General features: G+C 35.5%; 1 protein-coding gene across 2 annotated transcripts in view; it reads right to left on the bottom strand.

Annotated features, from left to right (window-relative positions):
* Positions 1 to 25619, bottom strand: part of LOC113057819 (proton-coupled amino acid transporter 1-like) — a 38030-nt gene extending 12411 nt beyond the window's left edge. Inside the window, exons 1-11 of one of the 2 annotated variants that reach the window (XM_026225347.1) lie at positions 25551 to 25619; positions 23749 to 23858; positions 22637 to 22748; positions 22468 to 22558; positions 20785 to 20873; positions 19368 to 19457; positions 18935 to 19019; positions 18303 to 18521; positions 16621 to 16719; positions 16351 to 16517; positions 12754 to 12923 (exon numbers count right to left, since the gene is read on the bottom strand). In XM_026225347.1, coding sequence (XP_026081132.1) covers positions 12754 to 12923; positions 16351 to 16517; positions 16621 to 16719; positions 18303 to 18521; positions 18935 to 19019; positions 19368 to 19457; positions 20785 to 20873; positions 22468 to 22558; positions 22637 to 22748; positions 23749 to 23776 — 1150 coding nt within the window. In that variant the 5' untranslated portion in view covers positions 23777 to 23858; positions 25551 to 25619. Of the gene's footprint in view, positions 1 to 12753; positions 12924 to 16350; positions 16518 to 16620; positions 16720 to 18302; positions 18522 to 18934; positions 19020 to 19367; positions 19458 to 20784; positions 20874 to 22467; positions 22559 to 22636; positions 22749 to 23748; positions 23859 to 25418 lie in introns of both variants that reach the window. The other variant, XM_026225346.1, reaches the window with a different exon arrangement.
* Positions 25620 to 26815: the final 1196 nt, after the last annotated feature.

Below are 26815 nucleotides of genomic sequence, written 5' to 3' on the forward strand. Positions count from 1 at the left end.
ACATCAGAGAGTTATTTTACATTTGTAAAAAGGGGCTTAATAGGGCAACTTTAAGTCTGCTATGTGTGTTTTTAATGCAAGTTGTTTCAGTGAGGATGTAGACAGCAGACCATGTAACAGTGTTTTGTACCATTCATAATAGCTTGGTTGCATGATCTAATGTCTACACACTGTGCTCTTTTCTTCAACCTCAATAAAGGAAAAACATTAATTAGGCTCACAACAGATGAACAGGACAACAACTTTCATAAGACCTCATTAATCTGAAAGCAAACAGCATGAACACTTTACACAGCTAGGTCACTGATCTTGAGCCAAAGGACGAGGTAAACTGGGATTTTAACTTCATTAACATCCTCAGGCCAAATGCTAGATAAATCAAAATTTCTCAACATATTCTTGTTTCCTTAAATATAGCAGGATCTCATTTCTTAGGGACTTTTAGAGGGTGCATGATACCTTTATCTTTATGATACACACATCTGTTTTTGTAGAGTGACTGATGTTCTTAAAAGGTTTAGTTATTTCAAGAACCACCACTTAACTGCTGCATGTTTTATAACCGCAGTCGGATCAAGTATCCTTCAGTTGAGACACTGGCAAACATAGATGGAGTGCATCATGGCCATGGTCTCTTCTCAGTCTGATAGTTTTAAACTGGATTGACTTCTAAGCGGTGACGTGACGAACAGCGTGCTGCTTTTTTATCTCCTGCTGTGCATTTCCTTGGCCTATGGTGTTCATCTAAGTACTGTATACAGCTGGGGTGATGGAGGAGTGTGGAGGGATGTGCAGATCTATAAGCTCACTCATCTGGAGAGATTCAACTTCACAGTCCCTACTGACACACCAATTACAGCCCAGTCTCAACTTCAAAAGACCTTGAGAAGCTCTCATTAGTTCCTAAGGTGAACAAGTTGATTGACAGTTTCAAGCTTTCAGAAAGAGGCCATATGAGGAGAGGGAAGTATAAGTTACTTCGCTTTGGTGTGTTTTACTGGGCACTACATGCAAAATGAGCCTGATCATTTAATAAATGCTCATCTAACATGAAAGCTAAAGCAATGTCACATGCAACTCTACAAGAATAAAAATTTATATCAATTAATGTTTCTATCAAAAATAAATAAAACCATTACTATGCTCTTTTCAAACTTGGCACTTAAACTTGGCTAATTCTAACTTGATTATTAGACAATGGCAAGAAAATTAACAGGATGCCTAAAAGGATTTATACTACTGTAAATCGTTTTTTTTACTGTAAATATTTTTTTTTTTTTAGAAATTAAAACTTTTATTTACCAAAGATGCATTAAATTGATCAAAAGTGACAGTAAGGATGTTTATATTACAAAAAAAGTTTCAGGTTTCCACAAAAAACATTAAACAGCACAACTTCTTTTTAACGGTGATAATGAGAAATGTTTCTTGAGCAGCAAATCATCATATCAGAATTAATTTTGAAGGATCATGTGACTTTGAAGACAGCAGTAATGATGCTGAAAATTTAGCTTTACATCACTTACAGTTACAGTTTAAATTATATGGAAAAATATTAGTGGTGGGCCATTCTCGGCGTTAACGTGCTGCGTTAACGTGAGACTCTTATCGGCCGATAAAAAAATATGGCCGTTAATCTATTCTCAAAGTTGGGTTGGGGGCTGGGTCTATACTAAGCAAGCTATGATGACTTTTACCCGTGATATTTTATATAACCGACTGGTTGAGGCCAGCCTTAAAAGATGCTCAGGACAGTTGACGAAAGCTTATCTTTTTCACGTGTTTTTAAGCCTTACCGCTTTTAGATTTAAACATTAAGCATCCAAACACAAGACGCGGAAAAGCTAAACAGAGTAGTTACTAGTGCGCTGTGTTCGGTGCGGAGAGAGAGAGAGCCGCGTATCACGGACAGCGACACTGAACCGAGCTCTCTTCTGCGAAGCTCTCTTCGAAGTCCCTCCGGCACCTGAACAAATAGAAATCTCAGTTTGAACAAACAAAAAGATTTGAAAGAGCCCAATTCAGTACTCGCAGTGTTCTGGTGTTCAGGGCTCACGCAGAGAAAGGCGTCTCAAAACACCTGAACATCGAATTTGCTTATTTTTGTGTCCATTTTATTCAACAAAGTATAAGCATTTTGGGAAATCCATTTGAAATCTATCGTCGGCCTATAAATCAGCCAAATTCGCAGGACAAATCAGCCGATGCAGATTAGTTTAAAAAAATCATCAGACGGCCTCTAACAGCAGTCCCAACTGAAATACACACAGCCAGAATCAAACTATTCAGCTTTAAGAGGGATGAACAGACAATATAAATGCTCCTGGCTGCCCTTAATATCCACGTTTCAGAAACTGTTCTTGTTCTGGTGAAAGTGGAGGAGACTTCATTTAGCTATTGTCTCAGAGAATCGGTCTTGGCAGGGGCGTAGCAACTGGGGGGGACGGGGGGGACACGTCCCCCGCACTTTTAGAAACAGGTGATTCTGACCCCTGCTAATTTTTTTTTTTTTTAGGATCCAGCGTGAATATTTCCTGTAGTGTTCTCTGATTTGTTACTTAGATTTGAGTGAAGTAACATTCAGCCAATCACAGAGCGAATCATCTCCTGGGCGTGTCTGCTATGAGCTTCAAATCTCTTGTTGCTCTTCTGAATTTTCGTTCGTTCGTTTGTTCACTTTGCTATTAGGCCGTTTGGGATAAAATGCACCCAGAAAAAAGCAAAGGACGATTACATCCTTTTTTCAGACACACACTGTAAGTATGTTACAGTATGTCGCAATGACACGAATCGCGCGATAAAGTTTTCATGTTATGATTTAACCTATTGAACCCGTATGGACCTCGTCACGTCGCGCCGGATTCAGTGTGTTAAATGCTCTCCTAATTGTCACTTTGGATAAAAGCGTCTGCTAAATAAGACGTAACAATATTATTGGTTTCTGCTGTCTTTTGTTTGTCTACGTGCTGCTCGCGGAGTAAAATTATCATTTCACAATAAATCATATTTGTTTTGCAACGAATATCTTAAAATACTTTATCAAATTTTATTCTTTTAATTCATAACTGTTACTTTATGTCCTAACTAGTCTGTAGGAAAGGCAGGCTGTGACGTCACTGGCGGAGAGAGGGGGCAGTTGCTCAACCTCTCCAGAATGTGTACAGGTGAGATTTGTATAAAAAAAAAAGCAGATTGACTATCTTAAGCTGCAGTAGGGAACTTTTGACGCTTTAGCGGTTAATACACATAACTGCTTGCGTCTTGCGGAAGAACATCGTAGCCGGAACTACTTCTCTCTGTTTATGTCTATGAAGAATCACAAAGGTACTGGGTTACTCCGCCGCGGTACCCCCGAAGCAATCTAAAATAGTCCGAATATAAACACTTATTATAGGTGCACCCTAGTGATTCAGGACAAGCCAAAAACACGGTTTGGAAAATAGATTAATGTTGTACTCGCTTATTATATACATTTTTCTACATTTTGAACACAAACAAAGTTACGGACCGCAGCTCTGATTGGTTGTTTTTTTACCGGGAGTGATGTATTTCTGCAAATGGCAATAGGACCACTGGGAGGAGCCAGAGGAGCTTGATTTTTTCACAGATTATCTGTCTCTTATTTTTCATAAAATGTATGTTGTGTAAAATTACTGTAGATGTAATCTGTATACTCATTTAACACCTGTTTTTGTCCAACTGTTAAAAAAAACAGTTATTGTTCAAATGTAGTGCAACTGAAATATTGTAAATATCATAAAATATCTTTATTTAAAAAAAATTATAGATGGTCTCCCATTGGTCTCAAAGTCCTGCAGTATTTTTTAATTTCGAATATGATTTAACAAAAATAGGTTCCTGTAAGCTATCATGTCATGTTCCCAAATTTGAAAAAGTAAAATGCCAAATGGTATTCTATTTAGAATTTATTATGAACATCAGCTTTGGGTCAAATCACCATACAGCTGTCCCCCCCACTTTTAAAATGGCTGCTACGCCCCTGGGTCTTGGTGTCACTTACTCTCACTGAAATGGAAAACACACTTTTCCTTTGAATCTAAATGTCAATTGAATCAAATTGTAAAGAATGATAGAGCCTAAAAGAGGAATTAGGAAAAAAGAGGAAAGCAGCATTTGCAAAGCATTTATGTATTGGCAAGCTGGAGTTTGTTCCTTTGAAGTCTGGTTTGATCAAATCACAACATGAGAGCCTGAGAAATGGCAAATAATCTTTAATCCGTTTTCAGTTTTCTGTACACCAAAACTAAGCACAGAGAGGAAAATAAAACATCAGATCAGACAGGAACAGTTTCCAGACAGTCCAAAATTAGTTTTAAGAGATTATCAGAAATTCTGAAGCAATTAAACTTGTTTAAAAAGAATATCGCAACACAAACTCATGAATTTATAAGAACTGATATAGCATGCAAAATAAACTTTATCAGTGTGTTTCAGATGATTTTTAAAGTGAATTGGGATTTTACACTCTGCATACTGTATCCCTTTAAGGCATTTAAATCTTTAAACTACTTGATTAGAAGCAATGAGCAATCCGTCCCATTTCTGCAGCGTTTGAACTGAACAAACCAGGACAGTTTCCCACAACGCTGAAGAATCTCTCATTTAAACAAAGACTGTCATTCTTTTGTGTTGTTAAAAGAATAGTTCACCCAAAAAAGTTAAACTTCTGTGAGAAATTACTCACTCTCATGTCGTCCCAAGCCTGTATGACTTACTTTTGCGAAACATACACAGAAGTGTGACGAGCTCTTTACTCATAGACACAAGTCGTGTGAATTATTGTGATGTTTTTATCAGCTGTTTGGACTCTCATTCTGACGGCACCCATCCATTTATGAACAAGTCATGTCATGCTACATTTCTTTAATTCTGATGAAGAAACAAACAATCTTGGATGGAGCAAATTTTCATATTTGAGTAATCTATTTCTTTAAAACATGTGACAATCTTTAAATAAAGTCCTTGTGACAACTTTCCATAGGTACAACTAACCCGAAAATCAACTGATTTGGATTTTGTATATACACGTGTTTCTGGCATGTATATACAGTATTGTTCAAAATAATAGCAGTACAATGTGACTAACCAGAATAATCAAGGTTTTTCGTATATTTTTTTATTGCTACGTGGCAAACAAGTTACCAGTAGGTTCAGTAGATTCTCAGAAAACAAATGAGACCCAGCATTCATGATATGCACACTCTTAAGGCTGTGCAATTGGGCAATTAGTTGAATTAGTTGAAAGGGGTGTGTTCAAAAAAATAGCAGTGTGGCATTCAATCACTGAGGTCATCAATTTTGTGAAGAAACAGGTGTGAATCAGGTGGCCCCTATTTAAGGATGAAGCCAACACTTGTTGAACATGCATTTGAAAGCTGAGGAAAATGGGTCGTTCAAGACATTGTTCAGAAGAACAGCGTACTTTGATTAAAAAGTTGATTAGAGAGGGGAAAACCTATAAAGAGGTGCAAAAAATTATAGGCTGTTCAGCTAAAATGATCTCCAATGCCTTAAAATGGAGAGCAAAACCAGAGAGACCTGGAAGAAAACGGAAGACAACCATCAAAATGGATAGAAGAATAACCAGAATGGCAAAGGCTCAGCCAATGATCACCTCCAGGATGATCAAAGACAGTCTGGAGTTACCTGTAAGTACTGTGACAGTTAGAAGACGTCTGTGTGAAGCTAATCTATTTTCAAGAATCCCCCGCAAAGTCCCTCTGTTAAAAAAAAGGCATGTGCAGAAGAGGTTACAATTTGCCAAAGAACACATCAACTGGCCTAAAGAGAAATGGAGGAACATTTTGTGGACTGATGAGAGTAAAATTGTTCTTTTTGGGTCCAAGGGCCACAGGCAGTTTGTGAGACGACCCCCAAACTCTGAATTCAAGCCACAGTACACAGTGAAGACAGTGAAGCATGGAGGTGCAAGCATCATGATATGGGCATGTTTCTCCTACTATGGTGTTGGGCCTATTTATCGCATACCAGGGATCATGGATCAGTTTGCATATGTTAAAATACTTGAAGAGGTCATGTTGCCCTATGCTGAAGAGGACATGCCCTTGAAATGGTTGTTTCAACAAGACAATGACCCAAAACACACTAGTAAACGGGCAAAGTCTTGGTTCCGAACCAACAAAATTAATGTTATGGAGTGGCCAGCCCAATCTCCAGACCTTAATCCAATTGAGAACTTGTGGGGTGATATCAAAAATGCTGTTTCTGAAGCAAAACCAAGAAATGTGAATGAATTGTGGAATGTTGTTAAAGAATCATGGAGTGGAATAACAGCTGAGAGGTGCCACAAGTTGGTTGACTCCATGCCACACAGATGTCAAGCAGTTTTAAAAAACTGTGGTCATACAACTAAATATTAGTTTAGTGATTCACAGGATTGCTAAATCCCAGAAAAAAAAAAATGTTTGTACAAAATAGTTTTGAGTTTGTACAGTCAAAGGTAGACACTGCTATTTTTTTGAACACACCCCTTTCAACTAATTGCCCAATTGCACAGCCTTAAGAGCGTGCATATCATGAATGCTGGGTCTCATTTGTTTTCTGAGAATCTACTGAACCTACTGGTAACTTGTTTGCCACGTAGCAATAAAAAATATACTAAAAACCTTGATTATTCTGGTTAGTCACATTGTACTGCTATTATTTTGAACAATACTGTATGTGTACGTTCTGGAACCAATCACTACTTGTGACGCCACTCTTTTGCACGAGCAGCTCTATAAACTAATTCTGTATGCCAACTATATGTCAGTCAGCAGTGAAGCCCTTGAAGCACAAAGGATCCGTCCTCCTGCCAAACACAGTGTCTTATCTTCTGATGTTATTCTCTGCGACACATGCTTATTGCATCCGCACTATCAGCACAGCTCAGCCACCGCTGGCCTTTGATGGATTCTCCATACACTTGTGATCATACGAGGAGAAAGAGGAGCATCAGCTCTGCGCACTAGATGAAGCCCTCAAGCTACTCTCTGGAGATCTTTGAATCAGATGTCACATGCTATACACTCTTGGTCTCTCTTCATCTCCAAGACAAAGGCACTGTCAACTACATCCTGTCCGCCCTCAATGAGCCAACGCAGAGTGTTTGATTTTGGATTCAGAATTAAAAAAGAAGGAACTGACTTAAGACTCTATGCTAGAGAATGAATATTGATGCAAATTGCTGAGCAGACAGAAGAAGGCTGTACTTTATTCTATGCTTACACTGAGATCATCCAATGGACTGAAAACCGGGACAAAGGTTGGAAAACACAAAGACTGAGGTATCGAGAGGTGGTTGCAATAAGAAAGCTTAAGATATAGCACATATTACACACATTTTTATCCAGTTTTCTAGTAAAAAGTAAAATCTACACAACCTTAAAGCAAGTAAAAATTTGCATATTAATAACTGTGTGGATGTCTATATCTTGAATTAAGTTTGTTGTTTTTCCCCCAGTGATTGGGGGAAAAGACTGTTCTTGTTTTAGGCATAAACCTCAAGAAATGCTGTTGCATTTATGTCTCAATGACCCATTAAAAACATAGCATTCATGATAAAAAAGGCAAAAAACCTTTTTAAAATCTAATTTAATTCTAGAAAAAAAAAAAAAATAATAATCCTTGTCGTATTTATGTTTCATATGTAATATTTTAAATATGTCCAGTGATTTAATCTGAAAGTAAACACTCATTTTCAATGTACACTACCATTTAAAAGTTTGGGGTCTGCAACATTTTAAACAACTCACCAAATTTTTATTTATTGAATCAAAAAATGCATTTAAAACAGTAATATTATGAAATAATAAAAATTACTGTTTTCTAAACCAATATATTTTTAAATGTAATTTCTTCCTGAGATCAAAACTGTATTTTCATCATCATTCCTCCAGTCTTCAGTGTCACATGATCTTCAGAAATCATTCTAACATATTGATTTGCTGCTCAGGAAACTTTTCTGATTATTATCAGTGTTCAAACAGTTATTTTTCTGGAAACTGTGATGCATTTTTTAGGATCCTCAGATTAATCTTTTGCAAGATTAGAAATTTCACTTTTGGTTCACTGAATGCATCATTGCTGAATAAAATACTAGTTTAATTCTAAATTAAAGGGGGGGGGGTGAAATGCTCGTTTTCACTCAATATCCTGTTAATCTTGAGTACCTGTAGAGTAGTACTGTATCCTTCGTAACTCCAAAAAGTCTTTAGTTTTATTATATTCATAAGAGAAAGATAGTCTGTACCGATTTTTCCCGGAAAAACATGACCGGCTGGAGGCGTGACGTGTGGGCGGAGCTAAAGAATCACGAGCGCGAGTAGGCTTTTGCGTTGAGATCGTCTGGAAGCTGTGACACCGTGAGGACAAAACCAACCAAAACAAACCATGGCTAACAGTCAGATTCAGCCGTTTATTTATGATCCAGAATCAGATCCAGAGGCTGAAATTTAACAAGAGCAGCATCAGCAACGACGTCTCTATGTGGTATGTACTGAAACTGTATATATTTGCTTAGCGGTTTTGGAAAATGACTAAGTTCCACTTTGTCGTCTTTTTTTTTTTTTTTTAAGCTGTACATGTGGAAAGTGCAGTTTGATGACAACATCGTATGTTGTTTACTTGATGTGCTTACGCGCCGATAGCTAAGTTAATAACACAGAGATATTTGAAGCAGTTTTACTCGCCGCCTGCGGTTCCAACACACGATCGTGACCCTTTTTCGTTGGGACTGCATTATCCTTAAGAAATATACGATATGCAAATCCGGCGTCAAACTGGACCTTGTTTGTAAAACAAGCATCTTCGAAATGCAGGGAACAAACACAAACACTTGCACAACTCCGTTGATGCTCTGTAAAAATAAACTCCATCCACTGGTCCCTTAATGCTGTTTCTCTTTTGGTAATCTGTGCAGGGTTGTCTTGCCCTGGCAACCAAAAACACACTTCTGTGACATTTCACGATGCTCTCGCTCTGATCAGTGAAGTCTGTTGTGCTCTCAGTGCTCTGCTATACGGGAGCGCACACTCTTCCGGCAGAAGTGCCTCAGGACCCATATAAGGAAATTCCACTCCATCTAACGTCACACAGAGCCATACTCGAAAAAAACTTTCCGAAACTTGAGACAAACCGGAAGTAGTATTTTTTGGAACAGAAATACTCCTTCAAACGTACAGCTTAATTTTTGAAACTTTGTCCATGTTTAGCATGGGAATCCAACTCTTTAACAGTGTAAAAAACTCAGTATGCATGAAATAGCATTTCACCCCCCCTTTAAGAATCTAAGTTTCATTTTTTTATAATTAGTTTTTAAAAACAAAATCACGATTAAAATGTTACTATAAAAAAAAAAAAAAACATTTGTATGCAGTTTTGCTTTTCAAGTACCTATAACATGTTTTAAAAACAAGACACAACAACAAAAAAATCTGACTTTGTCATCCGTGACAGAAAGGACTGTCAACTTAGCTGTATTTGTTGGCTCCACAGTTTTGACCCGAAGTCAGTGACATTCAAATGGAGGGCATGATGAATGGCTAGCTGAAGACGTCTGAACTAAATGGTTAGTGGAGCGTCCAACACTCTGTCAAAGTATCATTCTGAGGAAATGAAAACAGATTGCGGTCGGCACAAGCTTCGATGAGGTTCTCCTGGACATGCCCATTTGTAACCGCCCGATGTAAAGCGTGATGAACTGTGAAGGGGCTTTGATGGCATCTTCACCTCAGAGATGCACATCCCGTGTGAATCGGTGTGATTAATATTCAGAAAGCTGACCAACCCACAGTCAACCCTTACACCCTTTAACTGATCCGGAAAAAGAGCTGCACACAAACTTACCCAAAAATGGAAATTTGGTCATCATTTACTCACCCTCGAGCTGTTTTTATGTTATCGTCCTTTAGTAATATCCACTACTATGATAATCACACGTGTTCACACTGGGTCATGTATGAAAAAAAAACATTCAGGAGATAAACATGCATTACATTTCACATCACATCTAATGCATCACATGACATTTTCATTCACTTCTATTGTCAAAAAGCCAAATAATAACATCAAGCACAATGCCTTGGGCGATTTACACTCAAAAAGGCCCCTCCCTGGTATCACATGGGAGATTGGAAAAAAACTATGTTTACAATGCTCAATTTAACTAATAACCAAATATAACCTCACATCTGCACATCCGACTCCATGCCAACCCCACAATGCTGATGTTTTTCCTCCACGCTTGAGTCATTCACATGACCGCGAAACTGCTTTAATGTTTCTGCTTTAAACCAGTTCAAAGCTACTAGGTTGACACAAGCAACAACACAGAAAAATGTAGCATATTGATTTCTCCAGTCCTTTATAGAGTCATTTTCAAACCATTGACAAATTATTATTATTTTTTTTCAGACATGTTACACATGGTCAGATAATAGATGTACAAAGCGAATTTCCCAAAACCTGTCAAGAACATGTTTGAGTCGTATTTTACTCCAAAAATCGAACAAAATAATACATATATATATATATATAAACTGCACTTTTGTTCAAAAGTTTGGGTTTTACCATGATAACCGTGATGTTAAAGACCAGAGTAATTCTATGGAAGAATGTTTGTGCCACAGATTAAAAAAAAAAAAAATTGGTTTGTTGACATTTTCTCAGAATTTTTATAAAAAAAATAAAAATAAATTAGAATTGGGAGATATACATAAAGAGCCTTTTTTATTTTTATATTCTATATAATTCAGCTTAGCCTTGACAGTAATAAATTATATTTTTAAACCAAAAATAGAAGACTTGTTTTAAGTGCAACAATATGCCACAGTATTCCTGTTTTTACTTTAATTTAAATAAAAAAAATGCAGCCTTGGTGAGTATGAGAATCATATATGAATGTATTCTTCCATCTAAAGGATTTGTCCATATTTTTAAAATATATGTTCTTAACAGACGTTTTTCTCAAAACAGTAAGACAGAAAAGTGGTGTAAAGAAATATTGGGTAAATGATAAATAATAAAAATGAAACCTAGCAGAAACATGCATTAATATGTAATCTACATGTATGGTCGTCATGTGACACCTGAGATTAAGGCTGCGGATGTAAGTGGGAGAAGGCATGATTTCTTTCATTTACAGATAAAGAGGGACACATTCAGGTTCACTACCCAACAACCCTTGTGAGACCCACTTACATCATGCAATCAAAACACAAACCTCATTTCCAACACCCCGTCTGAACATCTATTGCACGGCTGAGTCACACGCGGAAAACATTCGCTGTTGTGTTCAAGGTCCGGCTTATTTCAGAAAGAGTGACAAAAGGTAAAAATAGACTTCTAACAATGACAAATGCTCTGTAAAGTGGCTGAACAACCTTGAGCCACAATTCGACACGCGCATGAACGCGTGCAGAAGTAAATGAGCCGTTGAAAACACTCCCGACTTTTGACGCAAGCGACTAAACGGCTGATGGTTTTAACTGAAAGACTGCTGGAGTGAACAGGTTTTTGGTTGTTTTAAAGGGGGAGGGGGGGGGGGGTGAAATGCTTGTTTTCACTCAATATCCTGTTAATCTTGAGTACCTATAGAGTAGCACTGCATCCTTCATAACTCCAAAAAGTCTTTAGTTTTATTATATTCATAAGAGAAAGATAGTCTGTACCGATTTTTCCCGGAAAAACACGACCGTCTGGAGGCGTAACGTGTGGGCGGAGCTAAAGAATCACAAGCGCCAGTAGGCTTTTGCGTTGAGAGCGTTTGGAAGCTGTGACATTACCGTGAGGAAAAAAACATCCAAAACAAACCATGGCTAACAGTCAGATTCAGCGTATATTTATGATCCAGAATCAGATCCAGAGGCTGGAATTTAACAAGAGCAGCATCAGCAACAGCGTCTCTATGTGGTATGTACTGAAACTGTATATATTTGTTTAGCGGTTTTGGAAAATGACTAAGTTCCACTTTGTCATCTTTTTTTTTTTTTTTTTTAAGCTGTACATGTGGAAAGTGCAGTTTGATGACCACATCGCATGTTGTTTACCTGATGTGCTTACACGCCGATAGTTAAGTTAACAACACAGAGATATTTGAAGCAGTTTTACTCACCGCCTGCGGTTCCAACACACGATCGTGACCCTTTTTCGTTGGGACTGCATTATCCTTAAGAAATAAACGATGTGCAAATCCAGCGTCAAACTGGGCTTTGTTTGTAAAACAAGCATCTTCGAAATGCAGGGAACAATCACAAACACTTGCACAACTCCGTTGATGCTCTGTAAAAATAAACTCCATCCACTGGTCCCTTAATGCTGTTTTTTCTTTGGTAATCTGTGCAGGGTTGTCTTGCCCTGGCAACCAAAAACACACTTCTTTTGTGACATTTCTCGACGCTCTCGCTCTGATCAGTGAAGTCTGTTGTGCTCTCAGTGCTCTGCTATACGGGAGCACGCGCTCTTCTGGCAGACGTGCCTCAGGACCCATATAAGGAAATTCCGCTCCATCTAACGTCACACAGAGCCATACTCGAAAAAAACTTTCCGAAACTTGTGACAAACCGGAAGAGGTATTTTTGGAACAGAAATACTCCTTCAAACGTACAACTTAATTTTTGAAACTTTGTCCATGTTTAGCATGGGAATCCAACTCTTTAACAGTGTAAAAAACTCAGTATGCATGAAATAGCATTTCACCCCCCCTTTAAGGTGTTTTGTTGCAGTACGACTTACATGTGAGGCCTACGAGAGCCACGCGGATGCTGAGGTCCACCATCAACGCCCATCTGGGACCGCAGCGTGCCACCGCCGGAGGGATCAGGATCTCTGCTGACACGTAGAACTGCAGCGCATACGTGATGTAGATCCCAAAAGAGTAAAGCAGCTTCACGCTCTGATATAACCTACAGAACAGAATATAAACCACTTAGAATAGTCTTAAAAACTTAGTCGTCTAAGACTGGTCATAACATTTTAAAGTCAGTTATAAAAAGGGAGAATGGTCTAATTTGGAAACTGGGAAATTAAAGGGATCAGGGCATCAATCTGGCAACCTGTGTGTGCGTCAAGTCAGAGGAGGAGGGGGCGTGTGAAAAAAACTTTCTCCAATATTTTAAATTTGGTCTGCAATACCTAGTTCAACCACTCAGTGTCAATCATACATACAGCACCTTAAAATCTGACAATGCATCTGTAATATGGCTTTTTAAACATAACAACACACAAAACAGACAGAGTTTGGTTAATAGATGTCTCTGTCGATGGATACGCATTCTGGCTTCCCAATACATCACAACAACGTTTAAAAAAAAAAAAACACATGGACAAACCAGTCACTCATTGTCTACTTTGTTACCAAGTCAGTTATGCCATCATCACCCGAGTGTTGATATCATGTGTGCACGGGTGAGATCTGAACAGCACACGTTGCTATCTGTGTTTAAACTCATTAAGCCTTGCCAGATTAAGTAATCAAGAGCCAGAAGATGCAAATGAGAATTTGCATGTACAGTGAGAAGATTTGTGTGTGCGCTCATCCGAAGTGACAAACCAGTGTCTCAGAGAGTGTGCAAATACAGAGTCTAGTGCTTGAGCGAACAAATAGACAAAAATGATAACATGCCTGTCTTGGTGAGTATCCTAGAAGACAGCTGAACGTTCAGTATCAGTGTACTGGATCAATGCATTGACTTAAAGCTGCAGTAGGTAACTTTTGTAAAAATATATTTATTAAACCTGTCATTATGTCCTGACAGTAGAATATGAGACAGATAATCTGAGAAAAAATCAAGCTCCTCTGGCTCCTCCCAGTGCTCCTATTGCCATTTGCAGAAAGTCATCCGCTCCCGGTAAGAAACAACCAATCAGAGCTGCGGTCCGTAACTTTGTTTGTGTTCAAAATGTAGAAAAATGTATATAATAAGCGAGTACACCATGAATCCATTTTCCAAACCGTGTTTTTAGCTTGTCCTGAATCACTAGGATGCACCTATAATAAGTGTTTATATTCGGACTATTTTAGATTGCTTCGGGGATACCGCGGCGGAGTAACCCAGTACCTTTGTGATTCTTCATAGACATAAACAGAGAGAAGTAGTTCCGGCTACGATGTTCTTCCGCAAGACGCAAGCAGTTCTGTTTATTAACCGCTAGAGCGTCAAAAGTTACCAACCGCAGCTTTAAAGTTTTTAATGTTAGTCAAACCGAGAAAAGACAAGGAAATCACTCACTGCTGACACTCGACTGTTATTTAACTTTTGATTACTTTATTAAATTTCTGTACCTAAAAACTAATGGTAGACCCACCTAAAAAACAGAAAAGCACTGTTCATTTTATTTGTATCTTTGCTCTATTGTATTTATTTGTGTTGTTGCTTGAATTTAAATTATTAAATTATAGTCCTTTTTTCCCTAAACACAGCAATAACCCTATATGATAAATGACGCGCATCTTGTCAGTAAAGGCAGCTCTGTAATCAGCGGTAAATCTCCATCACATGCATGCTTTACATGCAGCAGCATTTACTACACAGAGCCGTTGTTCACTGCGCAAAGCCGTGATCATATATGAATGTGGTTTTGCACAGCTGTACAGCTAAACAGTTGTACTTTGCAGTCATTGAGTCGATCTTCTGCACTTCTATAAACAAATCAGACCTTAAAGTCCCCAGCGAAGACTCCAGACTGCTGAGCCAAGCACTGGCACAACCCTCGCTGCTCTCCAAGAACTGCACTCATCCAGAGTGAGCAAAAGAGCTGACAAAATCATCCTGGATCATCCCTCACACCCAGGCCACTTCCTCTTCCTGCAGCTGTCTGTTCTGCGCTACAGAGAACTGAGCACCAGATTGGACAGGCATTTGAACAGTTTCGTCCCTTAGGAAATCCATCTCATGAACACTTAACTTGGCAATAACGTGTAATACACAACACTATCTATACATCTCTTTTTATATTTCCTTGCATTTGTTCATAAAACACCTGTAACCACAAACACCATCTATTGTCTACTTTGAATATTGTTTTTTTTTCTTCTTCTGTATATTCTTATTTCATATTTACTCATCCTATTTCTATTCTTTTTATTATCTCTATCTTGTCAGTGTCATTCTGTTCATTCTGTGATCAAAACGAATTCCCTGCATGTGTAAACGTAGCTAGCATTGAAGCTCTTTCTGTTTCTGATTCTGATTCTGAAAGAGCATTTGTCTCTGGAGTGACACATCTATCACTAAACTGTAATAGCAAAACAAGACGGACACTTCTGCAATTCAGTCACAGCTTCTCCTTTGCACCCGGGTTTATCGCCAGGAAATGATGTCAATGGGTGTATTTGGGTCTGTTCCCAGTTCCTTAGTAGTTTCAGTCAGCTTTTTTGTCACCTGGGCTCAGTGACCTGTTTATAATGCTTTCTTTGTATTCGCATGAAGTGAATAAACCTCAAAATGAGAATCTGAAATCAACTTCCTTCAATTTCCCAGCTCTAGTACAACAAATTGCATCAAGACTTAGAAACAAATAAGCATATATATATATATATATATATATATATATATATATATATATATAATTTTTATTAATTTTTTTATTGAAAGGCTAGGTCTCGCTTAGTGTGAATAGATTTGGTACATAAAAAATCCATATAAAAATACTATAAATATTATTACAATGTTTATTCTTGTGCACTTTTATAACTTACACTATTACAATATTTTTTATCAAAATATTAATTTAGCAAAAATACAGTAAAAAAGTAATATTGTGAAATATTATTAATATTTAAAATATTTATTTACGTTTATTCATAAAAAAAAAATAATTTTTCTGCATCAACACTCCAGTCTTCAGTAAAACAGAAATAAAAACAGTAATCTTGTGAAATATTATTACAGTTTAAAATAACTCTTTTCTACTTGAATAGTTTTAATAATGTAATTTATTTCTGTGATGACAAAGCTGAATTTTCAGCATTATTACTCCAGTCTTCAGTGTGACATGACCCTTCAGAAATCATTCTAATATGCTAATATTAATAAATATTTATTATTATGATCAATGCTGAAAACAGTTGTGCTGCTTCATATGTTGGTGGAAACGTTTTTTTTTTTAATAAAAACAAAATGTGCATGATAGTGCATGGATATTAGTCTCATGTCCATCCTAAAAATCAGGATAGCTTTTATGCATTATATTTTTATAATATCTTGTATAATTTCTGTTTTAACTTTTTCATAATAATCATCATATTCATGATGGTAAAAAAAAAAAAAATCGATAAAACAATAAATAAATAAACAAACAAACAAAGATGAAAGCTCTCCAGGCACTCACCAGCACAATGGCAAGTTTAAAGTGATGCTGCCCCGGATATGCTCTCCGAAGCCAATGTAGCCGATGGTGCCCAGAGAGATGTAGAGGGTGGTGACGATGCCCATGCCCAGATACAGGACCCTGGGGAAGTCTCTGGGATTCTGCATCTTATTCTCAAGTGGGAGCACCTGATGAAGATTGAGTATGACACCTTTTTAAAATCAACTTTTTTCACTTTAAAGAATTTTTCTGTGGTGGCAAACAAAATATCAGAGCAAAAGAAAAACGTACAACTCCAATTCCCTCAAAGGCGAATATTGCTGTTCCAAAGAAGAGAGGATAGTCAACTCCTCTTCCTGCCAGCGGGAGGTTGATAGGGTATGGGATATTCTGACGAAGCAAAGAAACAGGAAAAAACATTTTAAATGTTAAAATTATATATATATATATATATATATATATATATATATATATATATATATATATATATATATATATATATATATATATATATATATATATATATATATGTAAAGGTTACATGGATATATAGTGGACTCCCAAAGTCTGAGATTATGAAAATGCTTCTTTTTAACATTTTATCTTTTTTTCTGCTGCATTTACTTGATCAAAATTACAGTAAAAATTGTCAAATATTATTGTTGTTTAAAATAACCAGTTTCTATTTGAATATATTTGAAAATGTAATTTATTCCTGTGATCATAGCTGTATTTTCAGCATCATTACTCCAGGCTTCAGAATCAAGTTCCTTCAGAAATCATTTTAATATGCTGATTTGCTGCTCAAGAAACATTTCAATGTATTATCAATTATTATCAATGTTGAAAACGGTTGTGCTTTCATATTTTTCGGTAAACCATGATACTTTTTTTTTTATTCAGGATTTATTAATGAATCAAAACTTTAATTAATAAAACAGCAAATATTAAAATAGAAATATTAATGAAATTATAGAAAGTCTTTATTGTCATTTGATAAATTCAATGCACCTTTAAAATATTTTATTTCTTACAAAAATAAATAAATAATAATCTTAATGACCCCAACGTTTGTACGGTATTGTTAAAACGTCATAATATTAAATATAAATATTTTTTATTAATTATTCATGCAAATATTTATTTACATGTCAAGTTTTGTTATAAAAATATTATATAATAGAAATATAATATTTAAAAAGTCTCAGATACTTTGAACACATTGCATAAATCAGATCTTTTAAAAAATATATGGAGCAGAAATGTTGACTACAATTCACAGTATTAATTTACAGTGATTGTATGTGTTGGTTCAAGATGCATTTAGAGGAAATGCTTTATGTCCAGCCATGTAAGCATTTTGGAAACCCTTGACTCTTCAATTCAGTCAATCTCAAACCAGCTGGACAAAGAAAAACTAATTTCTTTCCTCACTGAAACACTGTTACCTTCTTGCTAGTTTCTCAGCTCAGCTGGCTTGCAGATTACAGGAGGAGGGTCCGATTTAAAGCATTTAAAGCTGTTCAATATAAAAAGGGCTCTAAAAAACAACACTGAAACCTGTCATCGACACTTAACTCTTCATCAATAACCTCTGAGACTCAATCAGTGGCCCGGGGAGAGCCCTTGGTCCTGAGGACTGCTTTTAGCAAAGTATCTATTGTTGTATCATTTCAAATCTAACAAACTTTTTTTAAACATTCCGTTTGAAAAAGTGCATCTGTGCTACATGCTACATGCTACTAATATTTTGTTTTCTAATGCATATATAGTGTTTTATATATTATATATGAATACACTATAGGCTATTCATTTATAGTGTGACTTGGGCAAATACTTTTTGTTCCACTCAGGATGATACAGTATCATACCTGACACTAATCACTATAAATAATGATGCAATATATGAAACGTAACTTGTTAGTATTTCAGGCCACACACTGAAAGCCTTTACCAGTTGAAGTGTGTCTTACCGTCAGACAGTAGTAGTATATGAAGACCAGGCTGGCGCACATGGAAATGTTTGCTACAAACGACAGAGGAGCCAAGTACTTGAGGTTGCGGATGAACACCAACACGATGATAAAGGGCAGGAAGAAGAGCATGTAGAGGCGAGAGTCGTAGCCGGGGACAATCACTGCGGTTTCGTTGTTGTGACAGTTCCCGGTCGTCCCGTTTGCGGTCTCAACCACCTACAACATGCAAGGAAAAGAAAAGATTATTTAATGGAAGTAACAATGCTCTTTTAACACCCAAACAGAGAATTTTACTTATGTGTAAGTTCAAATTATAGAAAGGAAGAACATGTTTTTGTTGCACTAAAGCGCAATGCTGCCCTCTTGTGGCGAGTTAAGACAGTTGCATTTACTGATCTAAAAGAAACATATATTACTCTTTTAAAGTTAATGTCCACTGTGAATCAAATCTAGCAAATTGTATGTTCGACCTATGTGAACACTACTGCTTTATCTGGATTTTATTTTTTTAATATGACAGTAAAGGACATTATGCTGTGTGCGTTTTACATGGGAGTATTATTTGAATGTGAGCAAAGCCTTGATTGAAATCTGAAAAGTCTCTTCTTCTGTATTTCTAGCTCTCTTACCTGTTTGACATTGTCGCTGAGGAACACAAAGTAAACGCAGCAGAAGCCCAGCTGGGTTATGTTGAGGAAAAGATTCACAATACGCCTGAAAGCCAAAAACAACACACAAATCACTGTTCAGCTACAGCTCAAACTATTATTTTGGGTAATTACACAGTCTAAACGTCACAAATCCTGCCCTCTAATCACACATACATTAATTAATAATACTTAATAACATCTTCAGATTATCAGATGCATGGGTGATGTATCATCATGTGCAAGATGTGAAACGGTGACGTAGCACAGAGTTTAGGTGACGAGAGAGTCATGTGACAAATGGTTAAAGATCATGCTGATAACAGCAGAAAGTGTTAAGTCAACTTTAACATACTGCTGAACTTAAAAACTGCTCTGTTAGCGCTGGAAACAGACAGCCGTTGAGTTACTGTACCTTCCCCACAGAGAGTGTCTGCTCAGCCACGACACGTTCTCCATGCCATACTCCACCGCATCTCCGTAGGAAAGAAAGGGCTTCCCCATCCTTAACAGACAGTATTTCATTAAAACTAATGTGTGCTTTAACAGTCTACTGCCAACAGAAACACAAGAATTTATTATTTCCAATAAACATTTTTTTTTCCTGAACAATCAAATACATAAATGAATGACTAGAACCTGGGGGAATGAATAAATAAATGTATATGTATATATACATATATAAATACATATACGTATACACATATATGTGTATGTGTACACATATACAGTACAGACCAAAAGTTTGGAAACATTACTATTTTTAATGTTTTTGAAAGAAGTTTCTTCTGCTCATCAAGCCTGCATTTATTTGATCAAAAATATAGAAAAAAAATGTAATATTGTGATATATTATTACAACTTAAAATAATAGTTTTCTATTTGAATATACTTTTAAAAAATAATTTATTTCTGTGATGCAAAGCTGAATTTCCAGCATCATTCCTCCAGCCTTCAGTGTCACATGTAACATCAGTCGATCACATGATCATTTAGAAATCATTCTGATATTCTGATTTATTATGAGTGTTGGAAACAGTTCTGCTGTCTAATATATTTGATGAAGAAAAGGTTAAAAAGAACTGCATTTATTCAAAATAAAAATAAAAATTCTAATAATATATATTCTAATAATATATTTTCTTTACTATCACTTTTTATCAATTTACCACATCCTTGCTGAATAAAAGTATTGATTTTATTTAAAAAAAAAAGAAAGAAAAAAACGGACCCCAACCAGTAGTGTATATTGTTGTTACAAAATATTTATATTTTAAAAACATAGCTTCTTTTTTATTATTACTATTCATCAAAGTATCCTAAAAAAGTATCACATGTTCTGAAATATTAAGCAGCTGAACGGTTTTCAACTTTGATAATGAATCATCATATTAGAATGATTTCTAAAGGATCATGTGATAATGACCCTAAAAAAAAATCAGCTTTGCATCACAGAAATAAATGATAATTTAAAGTATAATAAATTTAAAAACAATTCTTTTAAATTTTAATAATATATCACAATATTACATTTTGTTCTATATTTTTGATCAAATAAATGCATGCTTGCTGAGCAGAATAAACTTCTTTCAAAAACATTTAAAATAGTAATGTTTCCAAACTTTTAGTCTGTACTGTATATATGAATGGATAGATAAATACACATACAAATAAACAGATAGATAAATGAACAGAGATGAATAAATATCTCCCTATAACTATGTAGGCCTAATGCAAAAGAATAAAGGAACCTACACTAAAATTGACCGTGACAGAATAAAAACAAAAAACAGATGTTAGGTATCAAAAACATTCAAGCTGTTTATTCTTACTTTGCGCTTAGATGATGTGCACATTTGACGAGGAGGTTCATGCAGTGAACAGCCACGATCCCCATAACCAGAAGACTCAAAGGCCCCAGCTGCAGAAAGAGAAGAGACAGAGAGCATCAGACCACTGAGAAAGCATTTAATCAACTACTACATGAAGTCTTTTAAAGAACGTGGATGTCAAACACAGCCCACCAGGAACAGTCTGAAATCTTGTGCTTTAACATGGCACTCAACATGTCGGTCATGACTCTTCTACTGATTATAACAGATCTAATTCTCTCATTTAAAGTGTAATCATTCCTGTGATGCACAGCTGTATTTTCAGCATCATTACTCCAGTCTTCAGTGTCACATGATCTTCAGAAATCATTCTGATATGATGATTTGCTGCACAAGAAACATTTCTATTATTATCAGTGTTCAAACAGTTGTGTGGTCTTCTGAAAATAATGACACAAGCATATCTTAATGCTGCAGCTGCGCCATACACACAGACAGGAGGCAAAGAAAGTCATCGCTTTCAAAAACAAAACAAAAACACGTCAGATGCTAGTGATGGTTAAGGCTCAGACCTATAGTTAGGGACTTAAACATTACTCTGCTATAATCATGAATGAGGCCCTCTCAAAAAAAAGAGGACTGTTGAGAAAGGGCATGCTGTTACTCTTACATGTGACCATAAAATGGAAAGAAAAAAATCTACATTTACTTCTGTTCAAAGTTTGGGGTCAGTAATATATTTTCTAAGAAATAAATACATTATCTACAAAGAAGGGCATATCGATTTGATCTGAAGTTACAATAAAAACATTTATAATGACACAAAATATTAATATTTTATATAAATGCTGTTCTTTTGGACTTTCTATTCATCAAAGAATCCTGGAGAAAAAAAAAGTATCATGCTTTTCACAACATTTTGAAGCAAACCAACCATTTTCAACATTAATAATAATAATAAAAAAATGTTTCTTGAGCAGCAAATCATCATATCAGAATGATTTCTGAAGATCACGTGACACTGAAGCCTGGAGGAATGATGCTGAAAATACAGCTTTGATCACAGGAATAAATTACATTTTAAAATATATTTAAATAGAAAAATGTCATTTTAAATAGTAATAATATTTCACATTAGATAAAAACAGCCTTGGTGATCATAAGACAAAAAATCATGCAAAATCTTGAGAAGAGAAAATAAAATATAAAATTATTTAGAATTAAAATCTTTTTTGTTTCTTTAAACTGCAACAAGACAGCACTTGTATTTACTCATCAATTCTTAATTGTTCTTGGCAAGGGTTAATTCTGCACCATGACTGTAGCTTTTCCATATTATTAATGAATGCATGTACTGTATGTGCTGCTCCTGTGAGCGCTACATCACACATGAACGAACACATTCTCTCTTCAGAAACCAAAACCTGTCCTAGGTGTGCAAGTTCTTAAAAATCACAAGACTTACGGGAAACCTGAGAGAAACGAAAATGAAAGGCTGACATGATACTGACAAAATCAGATCATGTTCAGATAAGTACATACAATCATACAACAACAGTCTCAAAGAGAAGCGTACGTGCAGCGATACACATTTTAAAGCAATGATTATGATTTTATTAAAGGTAACCAGAACATTCGAGAACATCATGAGCGTTTATCTCCAAATTAAATGTTCTGTCCTACCACGAGTCCTGCATTCTTGACAGCCAGAGGCAAGCCGAGGAGTCCCGTACCGATATTTCCTTTAAGTAAATGAATTAAGGTCTGAAGAAACCTAAACAAAAAACATATTAACACAAAATTAAAGCAGGCCTATGAACATGAAGGTTTAAAAGGTGATCACAGTGCTTACGAGGATCCTGTTCTTCCTCCGATTCGTTCGTATTCTGTCTGTCGTGGGGAACCGGGGGAATGGATGGGCTCATCTTCAGCAGGACTCTCATCTCTTCTGGAAAAGTCTGGGCCTAGGGTCAACACATAAATATAGCTTTCACATAATCTTAAACAATGAACAAAAAACACTTCTGCTGCTCTTCAAACCTTTATGAAAAAGTCTCGTGTTCTTCAAAGCTGCATTTATTTGATCAAAAATAGTGTGAAAACAGTAATATTATTACAATTTCAAATAACTGATTTCCATTTTAATATATTTTCATAAGTAATTTATTTGTGGGATGCAAAGCTGAATTTTAAGCATCTTTACTCGGGTCTTCAGTGCAACGTTATTTTAGTTAACTATATAGACACATAAAAAAATAAAAAAAATTACTAAAACTTAATTTAAATGAAAAGATGAAAAGTAAAAATAAAAAAGATTTTCAATTCAATTCAATTCAAGTTTATTTGTATAGCGCTTTTTACAAAATAAATCGTTACAAAGCAACTTTACAGAAAATTATGTTTCTACAATATTTAGTAGTAGCTAGTAGTTTGTGCACATTTGACAGGATTTTAGAAAAAATAATAATAATAATACAAGACGTAGTCAGCTAGACGATGAACTATCAATATTATTAAGTTATTATATGATTCAGTCATACATTTAGCAATAATTGTTAGTTCTGTAGATTAGCATCTCATTCATACATATAGAAATCATTCTAATATACTGATTTGCAGTGGAAGAAATATTTTAATGGATACCATGATACTTTTTGATCACATTTGTTTAATGTCTTTGAAAAATAATCATTAAATGTTTGTTAATTTATTTATGGCATTTTTTTAAAAGCTTAGCCACAAAACAAAGTAAAATAAAACAAAATAAAATAAGTTAATAAAATAAAATAAAAATAATAAAAAAAAATAAAAAATAAATAAATAAATTAAATTAAATTCTAAAATAAAACAAAAACAAGATAAAAATAAATAAATAAATAAAAATTTATAAAAATAAAATATAATAAAATATAATAAAATAAAGGTCACCATCAGTGTCACATAATGAAAAGGAAATTGGTTTACCATCCTGATAGTTGATATCAGAAGCCATGCTTGATTTGGTGGGGTGTAATTTGCCACTGATAGCTTCACTGATCAAAAGCTTCCCTGCGGAGACGCTGCATCTACAGGCTCTGTGACCGCAGACAAATGAACAGTTAATAGCCCTCCCAGAACACACCAATGACGCACAATGTGCCCTTTCTGCGTCATTATATTCTCTATCATCTCCTGGGGCTAAAAACAATATGAGGATATTTTATATCTAAAACAGCTGCGAGGATTTCACAGAGCTACTTCATCATTCACAGCCTCGGCCTCCATCTGTATTATTATGCATGCAGAATAAACGATTATGAATTATATTGTCAAACATGCTTTTTATGTCAGCTGTAAACACTAGGCTGCTGAAGACAGGGTGCTCACATGAGGGTGAAATACACCAGATGTATGAGTCAAAAAGATGTTTCAACTATTCCAAACCACATACGTGCAGAACCATCTGATCCAATACAGCCACTGAACAGTAAACGCTAACTAACATTAACACACAACAACAAAAAGACTTGGCTTTTACAAACACGCAACTCCACCAGCACACAATGTAGTTATAAACTGAAGCAGTGAATAAGTTAAAAAAGAAAGCTTGATTATTTTCCTAGTTATGTGTGTGCATAAGATAATGCAAAGCAGCTCTATTCAGTTCTGTCAAATCTAAAATCAATGTTTGACTTTGGAGTGGCCGCTGCTTTGCCTTCAACACATTTCCCATAGACTACTTAATGTCTCCGGTATGTAAAAGTCAAATCAATAGAAATACAGGTCAATGGGAAAGAAAAGCCTTCCATGACCATGCAGTTCACTTGCTATTTAATAAACATGCTGCATATAAAAACATGCTTTAAACAGAAGTCTTTATCAACAAAGTAAAACTACATTTCTTAGCTGTAACTGTTTGTGCAGCTTAAGATTTCAGAAAGGACACTGACAAGCTGGACATGCAAAGTTGTTTTACTAACTATCGTAACATATTGCATTAAAAAAAACGTGCTTTAAACAGAAGTCTTAATCAACAATAAAAAAACATGCTTAAAAATTATAAATAATAAAATAGTAAAAAATGCAATAAAAAAACATGCAATAAATAAGATCCCATTTGTTTATTAAAACATGCATTAGCTAGCATGACCTAACTAATTTCTTAAAACATTTCTTAATATTTATAAATGTCAGCAACGTTAAACTGTTCTATGCTTGTTTCATGCAGTTCATTCAATTAGTGTATTAACTAAAAACAATGTTTGCTTTTAACAACATATATTGGTAGGCCTACAAACTGCAATTCACACTAATATTAATAAAGGGTTTAGAAGTATTGTTAATTCATATAAACTGATTTTAAGTAACGCAAACGTTAACAAATGAAAGCTTACGGTAAGATTACCAAGCATAACAGGTAAATATAGTAAAGAAGAGCCATATACTGAATACCTGGATACTGTATAATAACTGACATGCATGTTTACATCGATCACGACAATAACCCGTAAAGAGTAAACTCATAAATAGCAATAATTTCATAAATAGCCAGTGATATGTCCTTTAGACGTCGACAGTCAGTGGTGTCACAACAACAACAACAACAACAACAACAACAACAGCTGTGCTACATGAAATGAGAGATTTGTACTTACAGTAAGCACAGTTAAACGATGTACAAATACTATATAGACCTCATAAAGTCCATATCTGAACCCGGACGTGCTGTGACAGCTCAGAAGTGCACAGATGAGCTGAAATGCTATGATTTGAAAAGGCACTCCTACCGAGATTGTGTTTATCCGCGTCTCCAGTCACATGACCAACGACGACGTGTCGGTCAGCTGATCTCACTTCTGTTCAGCAAACCAACAAACGTGATTGATAATTCTGTTTCTGATCCTACAATTAAGAATTTAACGTTTAAAGTGTATGTACATGCAGTGTTGCGACCTTGATAAAAATTAAACCATCGTAAATAATAATTAAAACAAATGGAATCTGTTGTAATACTTCGATCCACACTTATTTTATCTTATATTTTATTCTGTTGTTATGTTTAATTTTATTTAAATGCATTGTTTTATTTTCAGGCAGAAGAAGTCGTTTCGAAAGAAAGGGAACGTCTAAAAATTAAGTATTTTAATTACTCCACCCCCCCCCCCTTTTTATGTATAATGGTTATGTGTGTGTATCATTTTTGTGTCAGAATGATAACATTTGAGCTTTTGTAATGTAAAATTTGACAGTATCACCTCTTTAAACTGCATTAATTAGATGTCACAAGGTTAATTCATGCACTATGCAGTTTTATTTATGATTTAGAGCTTTTTTGCATTTGGCTTCCAAACTCTGGAATAGCCTTCCTTATAATGTTCGGGGTTCAGACACACTCTCTAAGTTTAAATCTAGATCTCTTTGGTCAAGCATTCAAATAATGCATCTCATAATTTGTGACTGCTGACAAATGACTGTTGTATCTGATCAAATCCGCATTCTTATTCTTTAGCCTGGGTTAAACAAATTAATTTTACTTGGCTGGAACAGCAGCTACTCTAATTATATCTCTATTTGTTTCTCTGTTTTGCCATAACCAGGATTTACACAAGCTTCAGTCTGGATCCAGAGATGATGCCAACTCTGAAACAACGTACAGAACTAACACATTTTGCTATAAGTGTGATTGCATCATATAATAATTGCCGTTAATAGTGTTCATTGTCTGTTTGACTATGTCTTTAATTAATTTTTCAGAAAGTTTCTGCCATACGCTTATAAAATGACAGTCACCACTGATAAGCTACTACTAAATATGTAATTTTCTGTAAAGTTGCTTTGCAATGGTTTGTATCGTAAAAAGCACAATATAAATAAATTTGAATTTAACTGAATTTATGTAGAACTACACAGTTCACTGTTATCACTGGAACACAATCATCATTATCATAAATGATATATCACTGGTATCATTGTTGTGTTAAAATATTTGCATATAATTCGTATCCCAAATCTGTGTGTTGATCCACTGATCATAGACCAACCTCAGTCTGGA

Source organism: Carassius auratus, chromosome 39, assembly GCF_003368295.1.
Source record: "Carassius auratus strain Wakin chromosome 39, ASM336829v1, whole genome shotgun sequence".
NCBI classification, from domain to species: Eukaryota; Metazoa; Chordata; class Actinopteri; order Cypriniformes; family Cyprinidae; genus Carassius; species Carassius auratus.